The following is a 25662-nucleotide window of genomic DNA, read 5'->3' on the forward strand; positions in this document are numbered from 1 at the left end:
TCGTGAATAAATATTATAGTAATATATTTGTTCATGAGGTGTAAAAACAAGAGCGAATACAATGTATTGATATTTCGACTCGTACTACTTCTTAATTTTTATATATTAAATATGAAAATGAAAGGTAATTGTTTTTACGTTTGTAATAAGGTCCGTTTGTATGCCTTATCTAGGTTGCACGGACACTTCTCTTAATCAGCCGTCCCGTGTCCGACACAGTGTCGGACACCGACACTCATCGGACACACGCCTAAACGTGTCGGACACCTATAAAGCCGTGTCTAACTTCCTACTTTTATTTGGGCATGTGTCCGACGCGTGTCCATGGTATTTGGGCACGTGTCCGACGCGTGTCCTTGTTATTTTGACATTATTTGAGGTGAATGATGTTGTTTAGAAGAAAAATGAGATGTCGAAAGAGATTGATTAGAATATAGGTTTGGTTAGAAATGAAAATGAGTTATATAATCAATGCCAAATTTTACCTTAAATATTTAAATTTAATATCAAATTGTTCCGGGTGTAATTCCAGAGCAGTTATTTGTTTCCACCCGTGCTTGTAGAATGACGTCTTTGGTTGGCTTCTCCTTTCGGTCTCCTGAAACAGTGAACAAACTGAGGGCTCGGCTTTGGACCGAGCGAACTCACTCCGACGCTCAAGTCAGTAACTTAGAGAGGTAAATTGTTGTTACTTGGCGAAGTATATATTGTAGAGAGATAAGGAAGATATTACCAGATGAATAGTGATTCTTAGGTTAAATTGTGGATCCTTTCCTCAATGAGGGTTGGGGAGTATTTATAGACTTTCACCTTTTGTCACGTAGTGGCCAAGTGGCTAGCAGGTGGAAAGACTGAGCTACCCTCGGCCGAGGGACCTATGGCAGGCCGGCGGACCCTGTTGACTCGCCGCCGAGGGGTCTTGGATATGAGTTCGCGGATATGTGCCCCGGCTGGCTAGTTGCCCCAGCCGAGGCACAAGAGACAGGCCGACAGGCTGCGTCGGTTTAGGCTGTCTAAGTCGTTGACTTGCTGTGGATATCTTTGACCTCGCTCAATATGTTGACTCGGTCAGAGGGTGCAGAATATGCCCCATCAATTTGCCCCCAGCGTAGTCTATGCCGTGGTATGGGCTCCGATGTATGTTGAGCGTATATTCTGCGTAAGACAAAATTTTTTCCTGCCCCGGCTTCTTCTACCTCGGCGTGGCTCTGATTAGGCCGTACCATATCCCCCCTCCACATGGATGTGTAATGGACATCAGATGTGGAAAAGAAAGTGGTGCTGGCCGAGACCGAGGTTGTGAGCGCCGTGTGCTTTTGATTGCTTCCAGCCGGTGTTGACAAGCTTGGTTGATCATGTGGCCGGCGGAGAACAGATACTTAGGAATTTGTTGAGGAAGATGAATAGGCAGAGAGATTTGAAGGGGCGTGTTGAAGACGTTTGGTCACTGTTGCATTGATTGACGTTCAACTGTTGCAACGATTGACATTCCGTGGTTGCATGTCTGACACGTGTCTGTTCGCTGATTGGCTGACGTTTCATGGGCTGCGCCCTGATTGGTCCTTCTTCATGGGCTTTCCCTTATAAATAGGGCAGTTAGTCCCTGAAATTGGCCACCAATTTCATTTTCTCTAAAATTTTCTTCTTTCTAGCCCTTTTTGACGAAACTTCTCTCTAGCTTTCAGAATTGTTTCTCCGGCGTAGCACTTTTCTTCGAGGTAAACAAACCAATTTTCCAACTTTTTAACTTTTTAAGTTTTGTTGTAAACATGTCTTCCGCTGATGCCAGTCCTAGTAACCGTGCGCCGGGGGGTTCCCCGTCGCGTCTTGATGAAGAGGAGGCACTGGCCGCCGTCCCGCTAAGGTCCGGGGGTCCTAGGTCTCCTTCTCCCGAAGTTGACCCGAAAGCTTTGGAGGGTTGGGAGGATAACGCCGAAACTGATGAGGACTTTGATGATGTCGGCGAGGGTGTTGGAAGGACTCGTCCCAATGAGGGGAGGCAGTTCATCATGGATCATGGTGACACCTGTAAGGTCGGTCCTGACCGTGCTTGGACCCACAAATTCGCCAGTTGTTCCGGCGAAACATTCTTCGAAGGCCATTTCTACTTCGGCAGGGGATACAAAATTGTTGTCCCTGAGGAGGGTCAGGCCGTCTGTTGCCCTCCACCGGGTTGCATCGGCGTTTACATCCGGCACTTGGAGTACGGGCTCCGGTTTCCGCTGAACGAATATGTTATGGCCATCATTAGGGCCATGAACGTCGCTGTGGCCCAACTGCACCCCTTGGCTATTAGGACCATAGTCGGCTTTGTCTGGCTCTGTCTCTTCAAGGGGGAGGTGCCGACGATTAATTTATTCCGTCGGCTTCACCACCTTCGGCCGTCGTTTCCTGGTCGCGTCGGATGGTACAGCGTGCAAATGGAGCCGGGTTACGTCTCCGTTGATAAACTTACTTCCTGCAAAGACTAGAAAGACCGGTGGGTGTACGTTGAGGTGCCGGATGACTATCCCACGCCTTGGTCCTTTCAAAGACCAAGTTAATTTGCGGTGCGAGACCAAGGCGGAGCATGACAAATGGGTCACCCGGAATAAGCTTAAGATGGACGCCAAAGAAGGTCCCTCTTAATGCGGATGAGAGGTGGCGATGAGGCTTTTGAGGCGGACAAGAGTGGGGTGCCGAAGAGATGGATTCCCCCAACGCAGATCATTCTTCGGGATGAGCCGTCTTCGCCATGTCGGCCTCATACCGGCCCTAGCACGGGGTGAGTGGGGTCGGTGTGAGGCCCATCTCTGCTCTCAATGTTTTGTTTCTTTGAATTTTGATTTAGTTCGTATACTTAACTCTTCTTTGTGTTTCCTTTGCGAGACCACTTTGGACCGGACTGCTCGAGGATATCCTCCGGAGAATGGGGCCGCACAAGGATAAGATCAATGTCGATTTGCACCCTAAGGCTCTGGCCCGTGATCGCAGGACGTCGCTGAATGATCTCATGGATCAGCAGCTGAAAAGCCTGAATGTGGAGGCGGCCCAGGCAAAGGTTGCTAGTAACATGCCGCGCCGAACGCGGAAAACAAAGTCTTCGGCGGCGACGGCGTCGACATCAGTTCCACCTCCCATCCCTTCAGTCCAGAAGGAGACGGTGGTGATCGTTGATATCAGCAATGGGAGGGACTCCGATGCGGAGGGATCTCCCCTTGTCCTTAAGAGGAAAAAGTCTACCCCTGCTGCTGCTGCTGCTACCGAGGGCGGCAAGGAAATGGGCCCTCCGACCAAGAAGTCCAAGCCTGGTATTACTGATCTATCCTATGACTCAGACTTAGCCGGTTCATTGGGCGTTCCTGATGACAGGCTCTCTGGTTTGTCCATGAATGTTGACATGGATGATTTGATTGAATTTTTTGTAGATCAACCGCTGCCGTCCACCGGACACAATGTTGAACGGCGTGCCGAGGGGAAAGCTGCGCAAGCAAGTGGTCAAGATGCCACCGTTGTCACCTCCTTCCCGAAGCCTACCCCCCTCCAGATTAAGTCGGAGGGCCTAAGTTTGATCAGGTTACTAGCGAAGTGGGCTGATACGGCCGGTGCTCTTATTATGGAGCAAGAGAAGACCATGGCTGAAGCTGCCCCACAGCTCGAGCGGCTAAGGCTTGAACTCGACGCGGCCAACAAGGAGGCTAAGAGGGCCAAGGCTGAGGCCGAGGAGGCAGTCCGTGCCGAGAGAAAACTCAGGGAGGACGCTGAAAAGGAGGTCCTTGCTGAGAGAGCCAAGACCGAGGCTGCGGCGGCTGAAATTGCTAAGCTGCTGGAGGGGCGTGACCTCGTTCAGAAGCACGCCGACCTTTACCGTACGCAGAGGGACGAATTTAAGGGCATGTTTCAGGCCCAGGGGAAGGTGGTCCGGAACAAAGATGCTATCATCGCCCAAAGGGAGGAGGACATTGAGACGCTCCAAACCGTTCTCCTCCCTAACATGTGCGCCCAATACCGGGACCTGGCCGAAGAAGCTGCCAGGGAAGTGATTGGGGAGCTCTTCCCCCTTGATGGTTCCTTTCCGTGGGACAAATTTGACGAGCTATTTGAGGACAAGCTCGAAGCTAAAAAAAAAGCCGCGGAGGAGAAAGCCAAGGAGGAGGTAAGGGTGAAGAAGGAGGAGGAGGTGGCCGCGGAGAAGGCAGCTCTTGCTGAGAAGACTAGGGCGGCCAAGGAGGAAGCCGAGAGGCAAGGGGCACCGAGGTCGCCGAGGCCGAGGCCGCCAAGAAAGCCGAGGCCGAGGGCCGCCGAGAAAGCCGAGACCGCCAAGACAGTTTCGGGTCGCCCATTAAGGACGATCGCTAACGCCGCCGATGGCAAGCAAAGAACAGGCATAGGGAGACGGGCGGTCGTCACCAGGCTCACCCGGCGTCTCGGATAGCTTCAGCTGTTCGGGGGCCAATTATTAAGCCTTCCTCCCTGCCATCTTTTGGCGCTTAAATGATATGTTTGTAACCTTTTGCTTTTCTTTTCCTTGTATTTTGTACAACTTTGGTAGGTTGTGTCTTGGCTTATCCTTATGGGGACAACCGTCGTCTGTATTTTCCTTACTTGTAACCTGTTATCATTTTTATTAAGAGTTTGCTTATTTTGCCTCTGGCTTGGCCGAGGTCTTTTCTTGTCTTCGTCTGAGTTGTCTTCTTACGTTATTAATTGAGCGCTTCTTTTTGTTTCCGCCTCGGCTTGGCCGAGGCAGTCTAGAGTGCGTATCTCAACTGTGTTTAACGTTTCTAAGGCATGTTGATCGCTTTCGTGAGTATCAACAGCTCTGGTAGTGACTGCCGCGACGCCTGCTTCCTTATAGTGACTGCCGTGGCGTCTACCTCTTGGAGTGACTGCTGCGGCGTCTACCTCTTGGGGTGACTGCCGTAGCGTCTACTTCTTGGGGTGACTGCCGTGGCGCCTATTTCTTGATGGTGACTGCCGTGGCGTCTACCTCTTGGAGTGACTGCTACGGTGTCTACCTCTTGGGGTGACTGCCGTAGCGTCTACTTCTTGGGGTGACTGCCTTGGCGCCTATTTCTTGATGGTGACTGCCGTGGCGTCTACCTCTTGGAGTGACTGCTGCGGCGTCTACCTCTTGGGGTGACTGCCGTAGCGTCTACTTCTTGGGGTGACTGCCGTGTCGTCTGCTTCTTGATAGTGACTATGGGGGGAAATGAACACTTTGATGGAAACTTGGATGATTCTTCATTAGATACAAACATGCGTCGGGGTGCCCACAGTTGTCTCGGGCACCTCCGCCGCTATACAAAATTTTTCCCGAGATTGTCCGTCCCAATGGCTTATCAAAGGCGCACCCTCCATGTCTGTCAGCCGGTGTGTCTTGAGAGAGCGTCGGACCTGGGAATGTACTGTATCTGGAAAAATTTCAATTTGGCGGTGTCGGCTTTTATCCTTTCCAGGTATCTTACCATCCCGTCGTCTCGAGCCTCATACTCTCCCCTGATTCGGTTGGCCACCAATAGTGAGCATGTTTTTACCACGACGTGCTCCGCCCCGGCAGCCCTAGCTAACTCGACTCCCTTTATCACCGCCTCGTATTCGGATCCGTTGTTTGAGGCCGAGAAGGTAAATTTCAAGGCGTGCTTAAACACGTCCCCGTTTGGGCTGGTGATAAGGATGCCGGCTCCTGAGCTGTTCGCCGTAGGGGACCCGTCAGTAGTTATTTCCCATATGCCGGGATGCGGTTCTTCTTGGTCGGTCAGGGTTCCTTCAACCATGCCGACGTTGGTATTCATCGGATCGCCCTCCTGCTGCAAGGATGGGCTCTTCCCCTTCTCTGACTTCTTTGCAACTTTGAGGGATTGCATGTTGCACCCTCTGGCGGATATCTGGGTGTTGACCACCTCGTCCTTCTCGTCCTTGGAGACGAGCTTACGCGCTTCCCCCCGGTCCGAGACATACATCAGTGTCAGGGCCCAGATGGACATCACTACGTCGGCCTCGCTCAGAGTGACTCGGCCTATGAGAACGTTGTAGGCGGACGAGCCGTCGATGACCACGAATTCAGCTAGGATATTCTTAGCCGCATCCCCCTCGCCGAACATCACTGGCAATCTGATCAACCCCAGGGGTACCAGGCCGGCCCCGGAAAAACTGTACAACGGATTGGTGTAGGGGCTCAAGTATTCAACCTTCAGACCGAGGTTGAGAAAGCACTCCCTGAACATGATGTTCGTGTAGACGCCTGTGTCAATCAGGCACCTCTTGACCAGGTGGTTGGATATGTCCAAGTGGACTACAAGTGGGTCGCTGTGAGGGGCGATGACTCCCTCGTAGTCCTTCTTCCCAATAGTCATGTCGGGGACGTTGGAAGCGGGGACCGCTGTTTTGGGCACAAAGTTGATGGCCCGATATGCTCGTTCAGTGCCGTTTGTGCCCATGAGCGGACTCCACCGTTCTCGTTGCCCCCGATGACAACATGGATCACTCCTATCCGTTCGAAGACGGATTTCATATTTGAGCCGCCGGCATCAGTCTTTTGGCCTTTGGCAACATACTTGCCGAGGCTCCCCTTCCGGATCAGCTCTTCAATGGCATTCTTCAGATGACGGCAGTTGTCAGTAAGGTGACCGGTGTGGCCGTGGTACTCACAAGATCGGCTCGTGTCACCGTCTCCCTTCGGCTTGGGGGCCTTTCCCACTTCTGGCCCTCGCCCTTGCTCAGGGCGAAGACCTCGGGCAGACAGATACAACCGGGGGGTGTGATCATTGTACCGCCTTTGGTGGTACGTTCCCGAACTCCCCCGGCGCCCGCCGAGCTCGCGCTCCGCGGCAGATCGTCGGACCGTGACCTATTATTGTCACGGCGTCTTTCATCCGGGTTGTCCTCCCGACGGCTTTTTCTTTTCGAGTGCTCGGCCTCGGCTGGGCCTACCAGGTTTTGTGGTAGTCCTCCACTTTTATGGCTTGATCGGCCATCTTCCTGGCGGACTCCAGGTTCAGGCCGCCGCACTTGATGAGCTCATTCTTTAGGTCCCCCCTTGGGAGGCCTTTCATCAGCGCGAAGGCCGCCAGTTCATTGTTCACTCACGAATCTGCCGAACCTTGGCGTCGAACCTCTTCACATAACTCCGGAGAGACTCGCCTCCCTCTGTCGATAGTCGGGAGGTCCGAGGTCTCCACGACCCTCCTCTTGTTGCAAGAATATTGGGCTAGGAATGTGTCCTTTAGGTCGGCGAATAAAGATATCCGACCCGTCGGGTAGCCCCTTGTACCAACTTTGTGCCATCCCATGCAGTGTCGTTGGGAAGACTCGGCACCAAACCTCATCGGGTTGCTCCCATACCGACATGTGAGACTCGTAAGCCTCAACGTGGTCGGTTGGGTCGCCTTCTCCTTTGTATGTTATGGGTGGCAACTTTAGCTTAGTCGGCACCGGGGTCTCTAAGACGTAGGTGCTGAGGGGCTGTCTGACCACGTGTCGAACGACACGCGGCGATCGACTCCTCGCACCCCTAGTCCGGCTCCTCTCCCCGTGGCGGGAAGGGCTTCTTCTCCAACTCTGGTGAGTCGGGCTTCTTCCCCGACTCTGGTAAGTCGGACTTCTTTCACTCCTCTGGGGGGTGCCTCGTCGGCGCTGCGGCGACGCTGTCCTCCCGCGAGTGCGGGAAGGACTAAGGTTTACCACTAGCGCTCTGGGCTCCCCCGGCGTCTTGACAGGGCCAGCTTCCTCCAGTGCTCCGTTCAAGTCTCTTGGAGTCATATTCTGGGCCCTGGTCTCCTAGACGGGTTCCGCCGCTCTTGTCGGTGTGACAGTGTGAGCCGGCGTACTACCAATTATATCCAGGAGTAGCTTCAGTTTCGCTGCATCAACCACATGTCCCATGATGGTGACCTGGTTGGCAGGCAGCGGCGTATCTGGTATTATTGGCATCCCGTACTCGGGCTGAGTTACCCGGCCGGTGGAGGGCTGCGCAACCCCAGAATTGTGGACGGTATCATCTTGGCAGAATTCGGTTTCGTCAGTTACGAATACCTCTTGTTGTTTCGACATTTTCTTAGCTTTTTGGGTGGGTTTTTGTTTGGGAATGAATGTGACTAGCTTCTAGTATCTTTTTTCCCACAGACGGCGCCAATTGTTCCGGGTGTAATTCCAGAGCAGTTATTTGTTTCCACCCGTGCTTGTAGAATGACGTCTTTGGTTGGCTTCTCCTTTCGGTCTCCTGAAACAGTGAACAAACTGAGGGCTCGGCTTTGGACCGAGCGAACTCACTCCGACGCTCAAGTCAGTAACTTAGAGAGGTAAATTGTTGTTACTTGGCGAAGTATGTATTGTAGAGAGATAAGGAAGATATTATCAGATGAATAGTGATTCTTAGGTTAAATTGTGGATCCTTTCCTCAATGAGGGTTGAGGAGTATTTATAGACTTTCACCTTTTGTCACGTAGTGGCCAAGTGGCCAAGTGGCTAGCAGGTGGAAAGACTGAACTACCCTCGGCCGAGGGACCTATGGCAGGCCGGCGGACCCTGTTGACTCGCCGCCGAGGGGTCTTGGATATGAGTTCGCGGATATGTGCCCCGGCTGGCTAGTTGCCCCAGCCGAGGCACAAGAGACAGGCCGACAGGCTGCGTCGGTTTAGGCTGTCTAAGTCGTTGACTTGCTGTGGATATCTTTGACCTCGCTCAATATGTTGACTCGGTCAGAGGGTGCAGAATATGCCCCATCACATTTATTTTACAAAAATAAAATCAAACGCTTATAACTAAAAAATATATATTTTATTAAATTTAAATAACGTGTCCCGTGTCCTAAATTTCATGGGATGCCGTGTCACGTGTCCGTGTCGTGTCCGTATCCGTGTCCGTGTCCGTTTTGGTGCTACCTAGTGCCTTATTGCCTTGTGTATTCCTTGTATACGTGTGTTGGTAAAATAATAATGTTATGGAGTATTGTATTATTTGGAAATGATGTTAATTGTACGTGTGCTTGGATTTAATTTGTATATGCATGCTAAATATATATTGAAATCGAAATGCCGTGAATTAATGTTATGGTAAAATATATAGCTCCATCCTCTGAGCATTTCACATATTCTTAAATGACTAAAAGCTCAGAAGGATGACCTATTTAGAATGAGGTAGTCTAATGTAAAATCGTTTTAAATTTACAAAAGATTTGATACCGTGAATAAAAATGTTTGAGTGTAGGAATTGAAATGGTTAAAATTCATCGGTTTGGATTCTCTCCATTACTCTCTTTCTTCCATTACCTTTCAACGGTTCAGATTTTATTCGAAGCGATCAAACAGTCAAGTATTTTGATGAGGTGAATAGATTATAATAATTTTATAATAGTATATTATGAGTAATTGACCATCAATTATTTTTAAGGTAATGGAGATGATTCTTACTCAAAATACGTAACGTTAAAGATAGGCTAACAATTAACATTAATCACAACTAAGATATGGAAAATCCTTATTCCACGAGTTCCGATGTACCACGTGTTTATGCGAGGTACTGAGGTACATGTGCAATAGGGTCGGAGAGTAGAGACTACCCCGATATATATAGATTAAGGGTTTTTTGTCAAACACAACCTTTAAATTTTTTTTTTCCACACACCACCTTTAAAAAAAAGTTTGTAAAACACAACCTTTAATAATTTTTTTTTGGTGATACACGACATTTTGGCCAAAGTTTAACCACTTGCAATAGGGTGACTTTAAGTTGATATTTGAGATAGCAAACGAGGTCGATTTGAGATGTTCTTAGACTCTTTGGAAAGCTGGGAGTACAAACTTTTTAGGGGTTACCAATATAGTGGTGATAGGTGGCCTTATATGGAGTCTATTGTTGTGTAAAGTAAGTCTAGTCAAGGAGTGAATTAGAGGAAAAAACAAATCAGAAAAACACCAATTCACTCCTTAACCAACCTAACTTTACACACTAATAGACCCCACATAAGTCCACCTATCACCACCATATAATCCGAATATATGGATATCATTTAAATTGGATATCTGAAATATTTTTTCCGAATAAACTAGATCGGATGTGGATTGTGATTTTCTTAAAACCGGATATCAGAATCTGATCCGAATTTCAAAAAGTTATACTCCGTATAAAAAGAGGGAAAACTTTATGTTTAGTTTATGCGGTGTTAGACTAGTTTTGAAATTTGTAATAAAGACTTATAATTTATGCAATTAAGACTTGTAATTTATACGATCAAGACTTGTAATTTATGGGATCAAGACTTGTAATTTATGTGATCGAAGACGTTACATTTTTTAGTGGGTCTCAAAATGCGAAATGGACCGAAATTGCCAGTATACCAATAGCACGATACCACCGGCCTCGGTGGGATTTTCTGTACATTTAAATCCGGATCAAATCGGGTTTTCGAAATCTGGATTTCCGAAATTTCGTATTCCAGATTTTTGGATATCCGAATTATTCGGATCAGATGTGGATCAAGAAAAATGATAACTTTAAATTCGGATACCCGACCCGGTTTTAAAATCCGGATCGGATATCCGGTTTTACTCAGCCGTAGTTATAAGTAGTCAAGTTCGATTCTTGACTCTTGCGAATGAAAAAGTCAAATTTGGGAGGGGTCAATCCATTAAATTGCTTTCAATACCTGAAAGAGATCAGATTGCTCCAGCTATCAATAAAGGATATTTCTAATCAACACCAAAACAAAACGAAAAAACAAAAAAAATACCCCTCGGTCCGGTCATTTGTTTACATTTTTTATTCTAGGGTGTTTTACATTTTTTATCTTTCTATATCTAGAGTGTTTTTAATGTATGATTTGATTATCCATATCCATCATGATCATAGAGGTATAATATAAGGGCGATGCTTTAATAATTGTGCTAAGATTAAAGGTAGACAAATAACCGAGATGGAGGAAGTATTGAATATCTCAATGCCAATGGCAATGTTTTTTAGGGTATAATACAGGGTCGGACCGAAGAACGAACCCGAAGCTACAATGCGTGGAAATGCAACCTTAAGTCCTTAATAAGGTCTTCTCTTAAGATGACTCGGAGATCAGAAGGCGGAGCTTCCAAGATAACATAAGTCGTGTATACTAATACCTTGATTTGCAAGTTAATCGCTAGCTCGATTTGCTTCCCTCTAGACATGTCCATGATCTATTCTAAGTTCTAACAACCCATCCCTCTTCTTGGGGAGAAGCCCATTGCTAATGAGTTAGTCCTCCTGAATTAACTAACATCGACAATGTTCAAAGAGGTAAATGGCCGGTTAGCTTCGAAATTTGTTCGATTTTTATGGATATTGATCAAAGCTTGACCAAAAAAACGAGTTTATTTTCGCAGTACACATTTTACTCACTACAATACTTTATGTGTGATATTTTTCATTTGCATACTCTTAATTAAAAATTAAAATAACTTTAATCTAATTCTCTCGATTTCTACCCACACAACCTCTTAAATCAACCAAGTTTGGATGTAAAATATATTTTCAATTTGCTATACCATGCTTATGAATCAAATTTTCGCTATTTAATTTTTTTTTTCAATTTAGGGTTTGTATTTGCTGAAAAATTATTGTTATAGGCTGGTTGTCTAGTTGGTTGTTGACAAGGGAATAACAGTGTAGGGCGTGGTCCGCGGAAAGTTTATCGGATTCACTTGTTTTTATTTGATTTTGGCTCAAAAATCAATGTAATAGAAAGAGGCCAATTATGAGATGATAAATTGACCAACTTGAATGGAGAGGATTAAATTGCTCATCAAATACATTTCTAAAATAAAAATGCAAATGCAAATAATTGACTAATACACACCAAAATGAAATAGGCAAACAAATAATTGGATCAAATAGAGTAAATTAGACCAATAGCATATCAACAGATATTTGACTTCATTTCAAATGAAAAGATACTCCATATAAAATTTGATAGACAATGAGATCGCAAAAATAACAGAAATAAAAATATTTGAGCGATAAGACGGCTTATTTAATGTCATTGTACTGTATAAGAATATTCTAGTATTTTAATTATAATTTTTTACTTCATGTTAACCTATGAATATCCCATCTTAAACGATGCATCACATTATTTTAGGGTTAAAAGTAGTTAAAAAGTCTCTTGGTAGACAAATTGTCTAAGACTGACCCATTCAAATGTATAATTCTTTATCCACAAATTCTTAATGAAGACGGACATTATCTATCACAAGCTAAAGACAGACAATATCTCTCTCACAAAATGCAAATGAATAGTACAAGTGGGGAGAAATGGATAACGTCACTTACCCACCCACTTGCATTGTACTCTCTTGCTTTATTAGTACTCCATTATTAGACTATTTTTTATGTCTCATTAATCATTTATTTATCTTTTTATAAATGAGTTTAATTTGATTGATACCTTAGGTTACAAATGAGCTCAATTTTTTGATAGATTGAAAATTTATACAACTCTAAAGCTCACAATCTGCATACAAAAATTATTTTTCATTAAAATATACATTTCATGAAATTACTTAATTAATTTTCTTGATTATTTTGCAAATTTATTTTTTCTTTTCAAAAACAAAATGACCGGATGAGAAATATGAAACTAATACTCCGTAAGTTGTTAAATTAAAATCTATAAACAATACTCTATAAAAAGTAATAAAACTCTATATACATCCGACATTCTTTGCACGAGGTCTATACTAATATAATAAAATTTGTATTTAATTGTTCTTTAATTTTTATACATTAATATACAACAGTTAGACTCAAAATAAGATAACTATTGATAGGGGCCGAGATATTTCTAACCAACACCAAAAAAAAAAATTATACCCCTTTGAGATGGCCGACTTATTCAAATTCAAGTCTCTCATGTATGATGTATATACTTTCTCCCGGTTATTTGTTTGCATATTTCATTTCATGGTATCTACTATCTAGTCATTTGTTTGTCTTTTTATTTTAGGAATGTCTTTAATGGACAACTGAATTCCCACACTTAATTTGGTTCACTCGTCATCTAATAATTGCTCTCATCCTCTTTTCTTGGTGTTTATGCCAAAATCAAAGACAAATAAATAACTGGAATGAAAGGAGTATGTAAGAAAGATGGCAGGTGGCAACATAACAGATTAACAATACCTTATGGTACCAAAATAACCTTGGTAACTATCTATAAATACCGGCATTTGTAACTGTGAGCTCCACAATAACTTAAAACCATCAAATCATTATTACTATTACTATATAATTGTATTTACAAGCTAATAATAAGAGAAGAAAAATATGGCTAAATCTGGCTTCGGCATTCCAAGCGCTTTCATTGTTTTTTTGCTGTCTTTTCTTCTCCTAAGTACCGTACTAGGTAAGGTCTTTCACTCTTCCATAGTTCCATTATTAGTGTCATACACTCATACGTGTGCGTGCATGCATGCATGCCCGGACGACGTTCGTATTCTAGCTACCTAGGGTCGTAATATCAATCTTGTATTTCTAATCGTAGAATTATTGTAAATACTTTTTCAAAAATAATGTTTGCATGAGTCATGGTCTGATTGGTTTGTACTTAGCTTTATAGCTTAATCCGTGATACATACATATATTATGTTGATGACTAAATAACTACTTTAGATAAGTATATTAAGGGTAAACTTGTTGATAAAATATGTGTGGTTGACCATGGAGAGTGAGAGGACAGTTTTGTTGATCTTGAAAAATTACAAATTTAAGAATAAATTTATGATCTTGGACTCTCAGAGGCTAAGAGAGTTTACATGATTACAAATTATAAATTACTCCCTCTGTCCCGGTCATTTGTTGTCCTTTTCCATTTTTGGGTGTCTCAGTCATTTGTTGTCCTTTCTATTTTAAGAATGAACTTGATGAGTAATTTGATCATTCTCATTCAATTTATTCCACTTGTCATTTAGTTATTGGTCATTTCCTCTTTCCTTGGTTTTTGTGCCAAAACAAAAGGACAACAATTGACCGGGACGGAGGGAGTATAATATAAGATGGTCTTACACCGTGAGACATTCACTTTTGTAAAAAAATAGTTGTTCTGTCAATAAATCATCTCAAGTTCTCAACCAAAAATAGGGGTCTTTGATAAACAGTAGATTAGTGAATTTTCAGCATATCCAAGCCTTTTAGCATGTTTGACTCACCAATCTACTCATTTACGTGTTTGGTAAATGGCATATTGAAACAGTAGAATCTATTGTTTCCCAATATGCTGCTCCACCCAACATATTCATATTAGTAGATTGGGAAAATTGAATATGTCAACCATTTACGTATATAGATACAACAATCTATTAACCTAAATACGCTAATTACCAAACACTTTTATTAAATCTGCAAATTGAAACATAACATGTCAATTCAATCTGTCATTTATAATCTGTTTGACCAATCTGCTTCTGCTATTATTAATCTGCCGAGTACCAAACAGGGCCTAAACTGATTGTTGGAGTCCATGATCGATTTTATATTCTTACAATTTATACAATAAGATGTAGAATTCTAAACAAATGGGAAAACATAAAAGTATTTTAATGAAATAAACTCAAATAAATAACTGAATTCAAATGATTGAGACAAATAAGTTTTAATATCAGTAGTGCATCAATCGACCCTGACTTGGTCCTTGATTATTTTTAACATTAGACAAAGTAATTTAATTTAATTAATTAAATATGTTTACAGAACAACCAATAGCAGAAGGAAAATTATGTGGAAGTTATAGCCATACATGGACTGGATTTTGTGACAATTCCGCAGATTGCAATACGAAATGCGTGGACGATGAAGGTGCAGCTGAGGGTGCTTGCCACTTTGACTTCCCTGGATTTGCTTGTTTCTGCTATGTCGAATGTTAATTAAGAGAAAAATAAGAGATTAAATATTAATAATTGTATTTTACTCCAATTTTCGCGTCTCGTGAATAAATATTATAGTAATATATTTATTTGTTCACGAGGTGTAAAAAAATGAGTGAATACAATGTATTGATATTTCGACTCGTACTACTACTTAATTTTTATATACTGTATTAAATATGAAAATAAAAGGTAATTATTTTTACGTTTGTAATAAGGTTTGTATGCCTTGTGTATTCCTTGTATACGTGTGTTGGTAAAATAATATACATGTGCTGGTAAAATAATAATGTTATGGAGTACTGTATTATATGGAAATGATATTAATTGTACGTGTGCTTGGATTTAATTTGTAAATATATATTGAAATCAAAATACCGTGAATTATTGTCATGGTAAAATATATAGCTCCATTCTGTGAGCATTTCACATATTCTTAAATGACTATATGCTCAGAAGGATGACCTATTTAGAATGAGGTAGTCTAATGTAGAACTGTTTTAAATTTACCAAAAATTTACTACCGTGAATAAAAATGTTTGAGTGTAGGAATTGAAATGGTTAAAATTCATTGGTTTGGATTCTCTTCATTACTCTCGTTCTTCCATTATCTTTCAACGGTTCAAATTTTGTTCAAAACGATCAAACAGTCAAGTATTCTGATGAGGTGAATAGATTATAATAATTTTATAATAGTATATTACTAATTTAGATCCCGCGCAATGAATGCGCGGTATTTATAGAATTTTTATTTTTGTATTATTTAATCATACTAAATTAACATCTCATTAAATTTTCATATTTCACGTCATTATATTTTGTTATGAGAAAAAAAAAATTGAATTGTAAAATTAAAACTGAGTAAATTTGAACTATAAAATAATAGCGGTATCATTGTTCACTTTTCTCGTTATTGTGTTTTGTTTCGAGCAAAAAATAAATTAAAACTGAAAGTTAATCCAAGAGAATTGAGTAATGTGCTGAAATATTTTTTTAAATTTTTTTTTATACCACAAAACTAATGATTACAATTTATAAATTCTCCCAATTTTTTTTTTGTCATGAAAGTAATCAAAACGATTTCTATTTTTTTATACATAGTATGAGTCAACTCATTCTTAAATAATGGTATTAATAAAAGATTTAATATTTTATAGTTTTGTATTATTTATATTTTAATTAAAATATTATATTTTAGTGTTTAGTGAAAATTATATAATTTGATGAAAAGATTAATTTTAATGAAAAGAATTATATAATGAAATACATTATAATTATTAACTTCCTTATTTTTTTAGTGAATACAATTATTATTAATAGTTTCCTTATTTAAAAAGATGCTTTTTGGAGGGAAAATTTGTGAGTTCACCTATTCATTTAGTAGATAGGGGATGAGTAATTGACCATCCATTACTTTTAAGGTAATGGAGAGGATTCTTAGGGGTCGTTTGGTTGCCACTTAGAAAACATAGGCATTGGAAAATCCCATGATTTTGAAAAACATGGGTTGTTTGGTTGTCATTGTAGGAAGTTGTTTACCTACTCCCCCCCTTGGTCATTGGAAGTTCCTGTGAAATTTAATTCCTACATGAGCAACCAAACACTTTTCCGAAATTCACCCGAATTTGATGAGGGAATTTAATTCCCATGAATTGTATTTTTCTAGGAAAATTAAGTTCCTTGATCAACCAAACAACCCCTTACTCAAAATTCGTAACTTAAACGTAGGCTAACAATTAACATTAATCAACAACTAAGATATGAAAAATCCTTAGATCAGTGGACACCTTAGTTAGGTAGGAGGAGGGTTAAGCCCTCCTAAAAAAGTTTAAGTTTATGTATATTTCAATGAGTAAATTACTAGTTGAGATCTCATGCTATAACACGGCATTTGAGAGCTAAAGCGAGTATTTGTGAGCTTGGCTTCTATAGTGAGAATTTAAGATATTTAAATAAAAGAGTTGTACTTATAATTTCTAATGTACTGGTTATAATGTTACTAATATTTTCAAAAAAAAGTGTACTATTTAAAGGACTTTTAGATTAAATTATTTTTGTGCGAACCTTTTTTTATTATTAAAAATAATGAAAACCGACTATTATTCAAAAACATAATCTAATATAAGGTCACTACTTATTAGGGGATATGAGCATTGAGTTAAAAACGAAATGTAAGTAAATCGCATATTAACTTTATAACGGAAACATATATGAAAATAATACGACACGTCTAAACGGACGATTCATAAACAATTAAAAATACTATTTTCTCCATATTCTTACAAACAATAGAAAGTGGTATTTTTCTTCGTTGTAGTTTAATGGTGTATAGTCGTATGTATATATATAGCAATAGAAAGGTATTTTGGGAGAGAATAAAATTTCAGCAAAAAATATTCATAAATAAGTATAATAAGTATCTAGCAATAGAAAGGTATTTTGTACGACATGTTTAGTGGGGATTATGTGGAGAAAAATAAGGAAATTATGTAACATAATTTTAATTGGCCAATAATAGGAAGATTGTTACCACCTCAATATATTTTGCACAAGATCTCAGTATAATATTTTGTAATGCAATTGGACTTCAGTATAGGCCCACTTATAGGCCTAAGCATTTAGGCGGAAAACAATTGTGTTTTCTTATTCTTATTCTTTTAGTTTTAGGGGGATTACTCGCCTCATCATGATTCGTTGGTTGACTATGAGTATTCTTCTATGAGAGTACATTTTCAAGTCTTGGCCCTCCTTATTTATTTCAAGAACCGCAATTTAACATAAGTACATAACATATCCATTAGGTGGGGCCATAAATTGGACCCAAAACTTTCGGTCATGGATAGAATCGATCCGAAATATACGCTTCGGTGAGGTCATAAAACCGAAATATAAGCTCGGTGAAGTCTTAAAACTAAAATGGATCTAAAACTATAATGAATCCTTTGAAGATAAAATGTTAATGCACCTCATAGAATAATTTGACTCAGTTCATTCTGCCTAGACTTAAAATAAACGATCTTGGACCAGCCGCATCCATGATCAATGCGCGGATTTTTAGATAGAAATATTAAAGAAAATACATATGAAGTTTGAGATATAATTGTATTAATCGGTGAAAAAGGGAACGTTCAGTATAATCCACTTGTAGATATAATATAATGAAAGCTCAATTACAGATATGATATAATAAAAGCCCAATGACATATATGATATAAAGAAAGCCCAATTATAGCCAAATTCATTTAAGCGGGAAAATTTAGAGATTTCTTATTCTTTTTTAGTATAAGGGGATGAGGGTGAAGAACCGCACCTAAAATAAATTCAATATCTGGGTTCGATCCGGACCTAAATTTGCTCGCTCCTAGACGAAATGGGTCCATTGGGCCATGATCTATTCTTTCCACAACCTACACCCATAAAAATAAACCCAACTCAACTATGATGAAGCCCAACCCAGTAATCTACATTCACCCACAACCAAAAAAAACCCTAGAAACAATATAGAGTGATTTTCCGCAGCTTCATCATACTCTTCTCTACTCTCTCAAAGTTTACATTTTACACAACACACATCTCTCTCTAGTCTCCACCCTTCTTCATTCCTAATTTCCAATGGTAATCTCTCCTATACTTTGTATTTTATTTTACTTACCTCTTGTATGAGACGGTCTCACATATGAAATCAAACTAAATCAGTATTATTACTAGGTTGATGTTACGTATAAGACCGTCTTATACAAGTATTTATTTTATTTTATTTATTTGTGTATCGATTGTTTGATCTGATTAATCAATTTTTATGTGAAAATGTAGGCTCCGAAGAAAGAGAAGGCCCCACCACCGTCATCCAAGCCTGCCAAATCTGGTGGCGGCAAGCAAAAGAAGAAGGTCATCCCATTTTTACTAGTTTATTAATTTTTACTGTTTTTTTTTTCACATTTTTTAAAGTATATATGAGACGGTCTCACGATAATCTTAATGGTGTCACCCACTTGTAATATTGTTATCATGAGACCGGCTTATATAAAATGTAGATAAATGATTGGAACGGAGGGAGTAATTATTACGGAATACTACTGTATATTGGTAAAAGTTGGTATGAGACGGTTTCTCAATAAACTTGTTTTACTGTTGTTTTCCTCGCAAATTTCGTAATGGAGCAAATGAGACGGTGTTGAGATATTCTTATAATACAATACGGACTAATTAGTAATGTATTTTTAGTAATAATTGGTGTGAGACGGTTTTCTAGATGGTTTTTTCACTAATTTTGTACGGGATATATGAGATGGTGTTGGGGTAATCTTATTGTGAGACCGACTCATATAATAAAATGCGGACTAGTTATTAATGTATTTTAGTAATAGTTGGTGTGAGACGGTTTCTCAAAAGATGTTTTGTTCCCCACAAATTTTGGACGGGGTAGACAAGATGGTGTTGGGATAGTCTTATAGTGAGACTGACTCATACAATAAATTACATACTCTTTACTAGTTATTAATGTACTGAGTATTTCCGTAAAGTTGGTATGAGACGGTTTCTCAAGACTTACTGTTGGTGTGAGACGGTTTTCTAGATGCTTTTTTTCACTCATTTTTATGGGGTATATGAGATGGTGTTTGGAAAATCTTATCGTGAGTCTGACTTATACTATAATAAAATACGGATTAGTTATTAATGTATTTTTAGTATTGTTGGTGTGAGACGGTTTCTCTAAAGATGTTTTTTTCCCCACAAATTTTGGATGGGGTATACAAGATGGTAATGAGACTGACTCGTACAATAAATTACATACTCTGTACTAGTTATTGATGTACAGAGTATTTGAGTAAAGTTGGTATGAGACGGTTTCTCAAGATGTGTTTTTGGTAATGCAGAAGTGGAGCAAGGGAAAGCAAAAGGAGAAGGTGAACAACTTGGTGTTGTTTGACAATGCCACCTTTGATAAGCTTCTAGTTGAGGCTGGCAAGCAGAAGGTTATCACTGCTGCCACTCTTTCTGAACGTTTCCGCGTATGTTTTTCCTCCTCTCTCTTTCTTTTCCTCGTTATAGATTGTTTTGTTTTAGTTTAGTGTGGTACTATAGCTTGTATGCTTTTTTTATTGTGTTTTACTTATGTGAAATGTGATACCTTTTTTAAATTAAGGCACTTACATGGTCTTAAATATTGGCCTCGACCCCCAAACACAACAAATTCATCAAGGTCTCCATTGGATGTTGCCACGACCAAAAACCTAGATTCAATACGTTGGCACTTGTATCCATTTTATAACTTACCGTAGTTGCTAAAACTGTTTTCTATAGGTGTATTTGGCTCAATTTGGATGTTGTTTTACCATAGTTATTTTTGAATTAAATGACAATGGAAACGAGCATTTTACTCTTTGATTGTTTTTACTCTGTCTTCAATAATCACCGAAGGTTTTTTGGTTTCTGAGTACACTGAACACAGTCGATTCGTTTACTCGTCAGTTTAGCTAGGCCGTTATAGTTTGTGGAACTATTGATTTCCCTGGAGGGGGGTGTTTGGTTTGCACAATTGCGTTGGAAAGGTAATAAGAAAGGGATACTCAATACCCTTTGATTACCTTGTTTGGTTCACACATGGGTCGGGGGTGGTCAGGAAGGGAGGGCTTGTTTGCGGTTGGCCTGTCAGGCTGTTTTTGTGGTAGGGTGGCAGTCTAAGGGGTGTTTTCTGGTGATGGGGTCAGCCGGTGATTATGGTCGCCGGGGTGGGAAGTTGAGGTAGTAGTGATGGTTGTCGCTCAGGGTGGGAATGAGTTTATTCCCATTCCCTTTCCTTTCCTTTATTGAGAGACCGTTTAACCAAACGCCCCACCCCCTAAGAGATAAGATGAGGGAATGTCCTTAGACAAGAGTCAAAGAAGGGCGATTAATAAGGATTGTTAGTAACGGAAGAATATAATCTGGATAACTGATAAGTAGGATGTAGTAGTGGTGGCAGATGCGGGAGGAAGTTAAAGGTAGTCTTATCTCTAGCTATTTATGAAATTCATGCATTACCCTCGTACCATTGTAATATTGTATGGATGTTTAGTTTCCGCTCTATTATTTTAACCCCTCACCGCCCCTTCTTCCTCACTATACCACCATAATTTTCTCTATTTTCCTCTTTGTTTTGAGCACCACCGCTTTTCCTTGTCTTGATCTTCTGTTGGTTTATCCATCGGATCTGAATGTTTGTCACATGAGTGTCTTAAATTCTGATTGAATGTGTGCATCTGAACCCTGTTTGAGTGAAAAGATGTCGTATTTTTTCATAGAAAATGATATTTTTCATGCTTAATCGCCATCTTCATAAAATATACAGTTTTTTTAATCCCCATATAACCGTCATCTTATAATCATATTTTTTTTAGGTTTCTCTAATGAAATTTTATTTTTCTCCTTTCCCATATCATCTAATACTAGTTCTAGTGTATTGTATTTCCGACGCATGTCATTTGGTTCTAGGCAGTTCTGCAATTTCACCAATATGTTGGCTGTTGACTGTTAATATGATTTCGATCTGGTATCCTTTCGTTAATAGTCAAACCAATCACTTGCGGCTTTCTTTTTCCCTTTATTATAACATCAATTAATGAGCCACATTTCTTGTTTCCGTACAGATTAATGGATCCCTAGCAAGGAGGGCCATCAGCGACCTTTTGGCCAGAGGCACCATCAAGATGGTCGCACATCATTCAAGCTTGCAGATTTACACTCGTGCTACCAACGAGAAGGTCCCTGCTGCTGCCTAGATGTTCTTTTCTGGTTGTAGACATTAGTTTGAGTACTCGGACTAAAAGTTTTATTTCTTTTTGTGCTGAAACAATGTACTTTGTAGTCTTTAAACACTGTTTTGTCGGTCTCTAAATCGCCTTACAATGTTAAATCTTGAACTATTAAGTCAATGTAAGATCACTTTTGTGGCATTTTGGTTACCGATTGAGCTGTACGAATTTTTCAACCTTTCCTACTTCTATCACGAGAGAGATTAATGACTGCCTCTTGCCATAGGATCAGTTTTGAGGTGTTCAAATTTGGGCTTGGGCCGGACATAGGCTGGGCTTATGTTTAATTTTTGGCCCACGGACAAGCGAGTTTGGGACTGGTTAGTGGGCTAGGCCTTTGTATTTTCCTTAAAATGCCTTGTCCTTACCCGCTTTTTTAGCGGGCGGAATGGGGCAGGTTCAATGGACGGGATGACTCGTGAACAGCGCTAGATCAGTTGTAGAGCCTTCGACAATGTAAATTTTGCAACGATAGGAGCTTCCAGAAAACTTGATTCGATTAGGTGGTTTTATTGTTATTAGCATCTCTGTAAGATAGAATGTCCGACCATGGTTTGGTCGATAAGGATATTTGTTGCAAACTTGATTCGATTAGGGCGTTGTGTCCTACAGGCTGTTTATGCCGAAACATTTTACAAATTAGGATCTTGTATCTTCTGGTATACTGTCCGGTACTGCAATGTACATCCAACAAAATAGGGCGGTTGGATCTAACCTATGGTTTAGTTCTCGATGCAATTTTCATCAAATATCGTATTCTATATATTCACAACAAATGAGAAATTTTTACATCCAACTCCTTCACAACAACTAAATATAAATACATTTCCAATACCAATCTGTTTTCGATGGAGGCGATACTGGAAGAGATCCCAAAACAAGGAACAGAAACTGTAAAAAATGGTACAGTTGATTCAGCTTCTGCCCTTCAAGCTTATCTTAACAGCATTCCCATTTCAGCATTCCCTAATATCAGAAATACTCCTGGTTAGTCCGTTAAAACTCTTTTCCGATGATTTTGCCATTTGGGTCATCATCACTGAGATCATGCGTGGTTTCAAATGATGATTCATGTTAGCTGATCCCAATTCATTTTCGAGTTAAAGCTTTATTGTGTCATCAAGGGTGATCATGATTCTGGAATAGGATAACACGATTACATTTTCTCGCGTCTTAGCTAGAATGCTAGATTATACGGAGTACATCTTATGCTTCGTGCCATTCTTTCCCGTTCCCCATTTTTCTCATTCATTTTTCATTTTGAAATGTTCCGAGATCATCTAATCTCTTGTTTCTTGTCATATATACGCGGCTGGTTTAAGTATTGGAAGTACAAGCTGTGGATTTATTGAGAGATGCAATGCTTAAGCTGTATCAGAAGAATGTATCAGTAGCACTCATCAGAGACCCATCTGCTGTCAATTCCGACACCAGTGTTACCGCCACTGCAAAATTCTCTGATCGTTACATTGGAGTCATTAGTTTCACCTCAATGGTCCTTTGGTGCATTCAGGTAAAATCTTGTACTGCTGATACAAATCAGTTTTTTTTTTTTTTTTTTTTTTTGTAATACAAATCAGTTGAATAATACTGATCATGTCTATTTACATGGAAATTATGCAGCATCTTCAAACGAACAATTCCGGTTACAACAAAACTGACGTGAAAAAACAATCATTTGACGGTTTCTTTTCAAGGCTAGATCAAGATCCTCAAGTTAAGCAAACTAAGGTAACATCATCATTGAACAAGTACTCGAGCTTCGTTAGCATTACTAAATTTTCGATCTTTTGAAACACTTATATATATGTAACAGGTTGCAGAGTTGGCAAAACTGTTTCTATGGGATTCATTCTTTCCTGTGCATTTGGAAAACGACACACTCTTTCATGTTTTGTTGCTGCTATCGAAACATAGACTCAAAGTCGTGCCTGTTATAGAACGATTCAATAGTCGAGTCATTAGTTTCATCACTCAGGTTATTTCCGCTTGAAACTGTCATTTTCTGTTAAATTCTCCGTAATACTGAGCAGGCCTTCTTCTATTGCAGAATGATATAATCAAGTTGCTTCTAAAATCACAAGGACTACAATGGTTTGACGACATTGCTAATTCACGCTTATCAGAATTCCAGTACGATACTAATTATCAGTCTGTAAGGAGTATTTTAATAAAATGTAAAGAATCTGTTGAGTCGGAGGAAGTATCTATTACATCAGAGTTTTTGTTAACTCCTTGACAGTTTTGAAAGGGAAGATGCTGCTTATCAAGTATACGAAGACCAGACTGTTTCAGAAGCATTATCAGTTTTGTCCGAAAAAAGAGTTGTTGCTGTGGCCGTGGTTCGTAGGAATAACAAAGAATTAGTTGGCAGTGTAAGAGATACCGACATCAGTCTACTTCTAGACAATGATGATCTATTAACAGCTACCAAGTGAGTTGTACCTCTGTTTAAACATTAATAAATCACACTGTATACTCGTCTTGCAACATTGAACCAAGACGATTTGGGTAAGACCGTGTTATGGTAGGACATGGCGCGCTTTTAAGCTTTTGCGATGAGTTTTCAGCTTCTAAGCTCACTTTAAACTCGTAAATAGTCACCTGTCTGTTGTAAGATAGTCTTACCCAAGTAATTCCTTGGGAAATGTCGTCTTTTGACATAGACGGGATTGGTAGTAGTGTAGTACGAAGTACTTATGTTACCTGTACTCGGGTCGGGCCCGACCTTGGCCGAGGTGGCCAGGGGGCGGGTGGGCTCTCCTGGTCAGACCCGGGCCAGGCTAGTGGGGAAGGGCGGGCTTGACCGGGCCGGGCTGAGATATGCTTAACCCGAGCTAGGGCCCGAGGCGGGCCGGGCTGGCGAGCCTTACCAATTTATTTATTTTTGCTAAAATGGCGAGCCAAGAGCGGGCCGGGAAACGACGGGCCAAGTTGCATAGAATAACGGGCCAAGGCAGACCGGGTCCGGGCCGGGCTGGGCCGGGTCAGGCCGTGCTGATTGCCGGCTCTAGTTATGAGTATCACCGTCTATGACTTTACTAGCTTAATTGACATGTTTCCTTTTTTGTCGATACAGAAAAATTACATTGGAGGAATTCATCAAAATGAACAATGAGAATGATGATAACTCTACTGATTCCGAAACTGATAAACCTCTTCGCATAAACATCAGCTCTATTCCGAGAATGGACTCACCCATCGTTCACAGAGAAACCGATATCCTTCAGAATGTCATGACGAAAATGGCAGAGACTAACACTGAATCCAGCTTCCTAGTCGATGGGTCATGTCGAGTTGTAGGAATGATCACTCTAAGAGACATTATAGTAGAATTCGCACCACCTTGTGTAGACTCGAGGATCGATGGAGGTGGCTTCTTCGAGTCAGCTTTGCAGCAAACTGGATGTCATGTAAACAATGGGACCATAGTTTGTGATCATTAAGCTCCTCTATAGTGAAGGGCCAATATGTAATGCTAACCAAACTTAACAATTACTCTCTTTTAAGACGGATTTATCTGTCTCAAAGTTAAAATGGGCTAAATCGTACTCATTTAATGTTGAAACAAGTTTTCTACTAATCGATAGGCATTCTTCTTCCTGCCTGCTAAAGGTCGTCGACAATTTACTAATTATCGTCGACAATTTTAATGAACTTCCAAAACTACCCCTCCCTCACACTCCCCCTTATATTTTTTCCGTCTTGTTTTGTTTTCGTAAAAAAATAATTAATAATTACTAATAAACCCCGTTCGGGGATAGTTCGTTTTATTTTAATTTTTTAATTTATTGAAACTTATTTTAATTAGCGATTATCGATCCACGCACCCAAAACTAATTTAAGACGGAAAATAATAATTTTTTTTTAAAAAAAAAATTGTTGAAAAAGAGTCTGGATGAAGAAATTTTTCGTCCAGACCAAGGTCCGGACAAAGAAATTTTTCGTCCAGACCATGATCCAGACAAAAATATTTTTCGTCCAGACCCAGGTCCAGACAGAAA

General features: G+C 40.5%; 2 protein-coding genes across 3 annotated transcripts; both read left to right on the plus strand.

The window, feature by feature from the left end:
• Positions 1 to 18211: 18211 nt before the first annotated feature.
• LOC141648555 (small ribosomal subunit protein eS25-like) lies at positions 18212 to 21808 on the plus strand. The gene is made up of 4 exons (XM_074457283.1): positions 18212 to 18479; positions 18678 to 18752; positions 19742 to 19876; positions 21494 to 21808. Exons 1-4 carry the CDS (start codon positions 18477 to 18479, stop codon positions 21623 to 21625), a joined length of 345 nt encoding a protein of 114 aa, XP_074313384.1. The 5' UTR covers positions 18212 to 18476; the 3' UTR covers positions 21626 to 21808.
• Positions 21809 to 22429: 621 nt separating this feature from the next.
• LOC141646489 (SNF1-related protein kinase regulatory subunit gamma-1-like) lies at positions 22430 to 25226 on the plus strand. Of its 2 annotated transcripts, none has more exons than XM_074454364.1 (7): positions 22430 to 22645; positions 22981 to 23171; positions 23282 to 23389; positions 23475 to 23636; positions 23709 to 23809; positions 23901 to 24092; positions 24738 to 25226. In XM_074454364.1, the coding sequence occupies exons 1-7, from the start codon at positions 22507 to 22509 to the stop codon at positions 25102 to 25104; spliced, it is 1260 nt and encodes a 419-aa protein (XP_074310465.1). In that variant the 5' UTR covers positions 22430 to 22506; the 3' UTR covers positions 25105 to 25226. The 2 variants fall into 2 exon arrangements, with proteins under 2 accessions (XP_074310465.1, XP_074310466.1); XM_074454365.1 differs by having other exon boundaries at positions 23709 to 23791.
• Positions 25227 to 25662: the final 436 nt, after the last annotated feature.

The sequence above is a fragment of the Silene latifolia genome, chromosome 3 (genome assembly GCF_048544455.1).
Source record: "Silene latifolia isolate original U9 population chromosome 3, ASM4854445v1, whole genome shotgun sequence".
NCBI classification, from domain to species: domain Eukaryota; kingdom Viridiplantae; phylum Streptophyta; class Magnoliopsida; order Caryophyllales; family Caryophyllaceae; genus Silene; species Silene latifolia.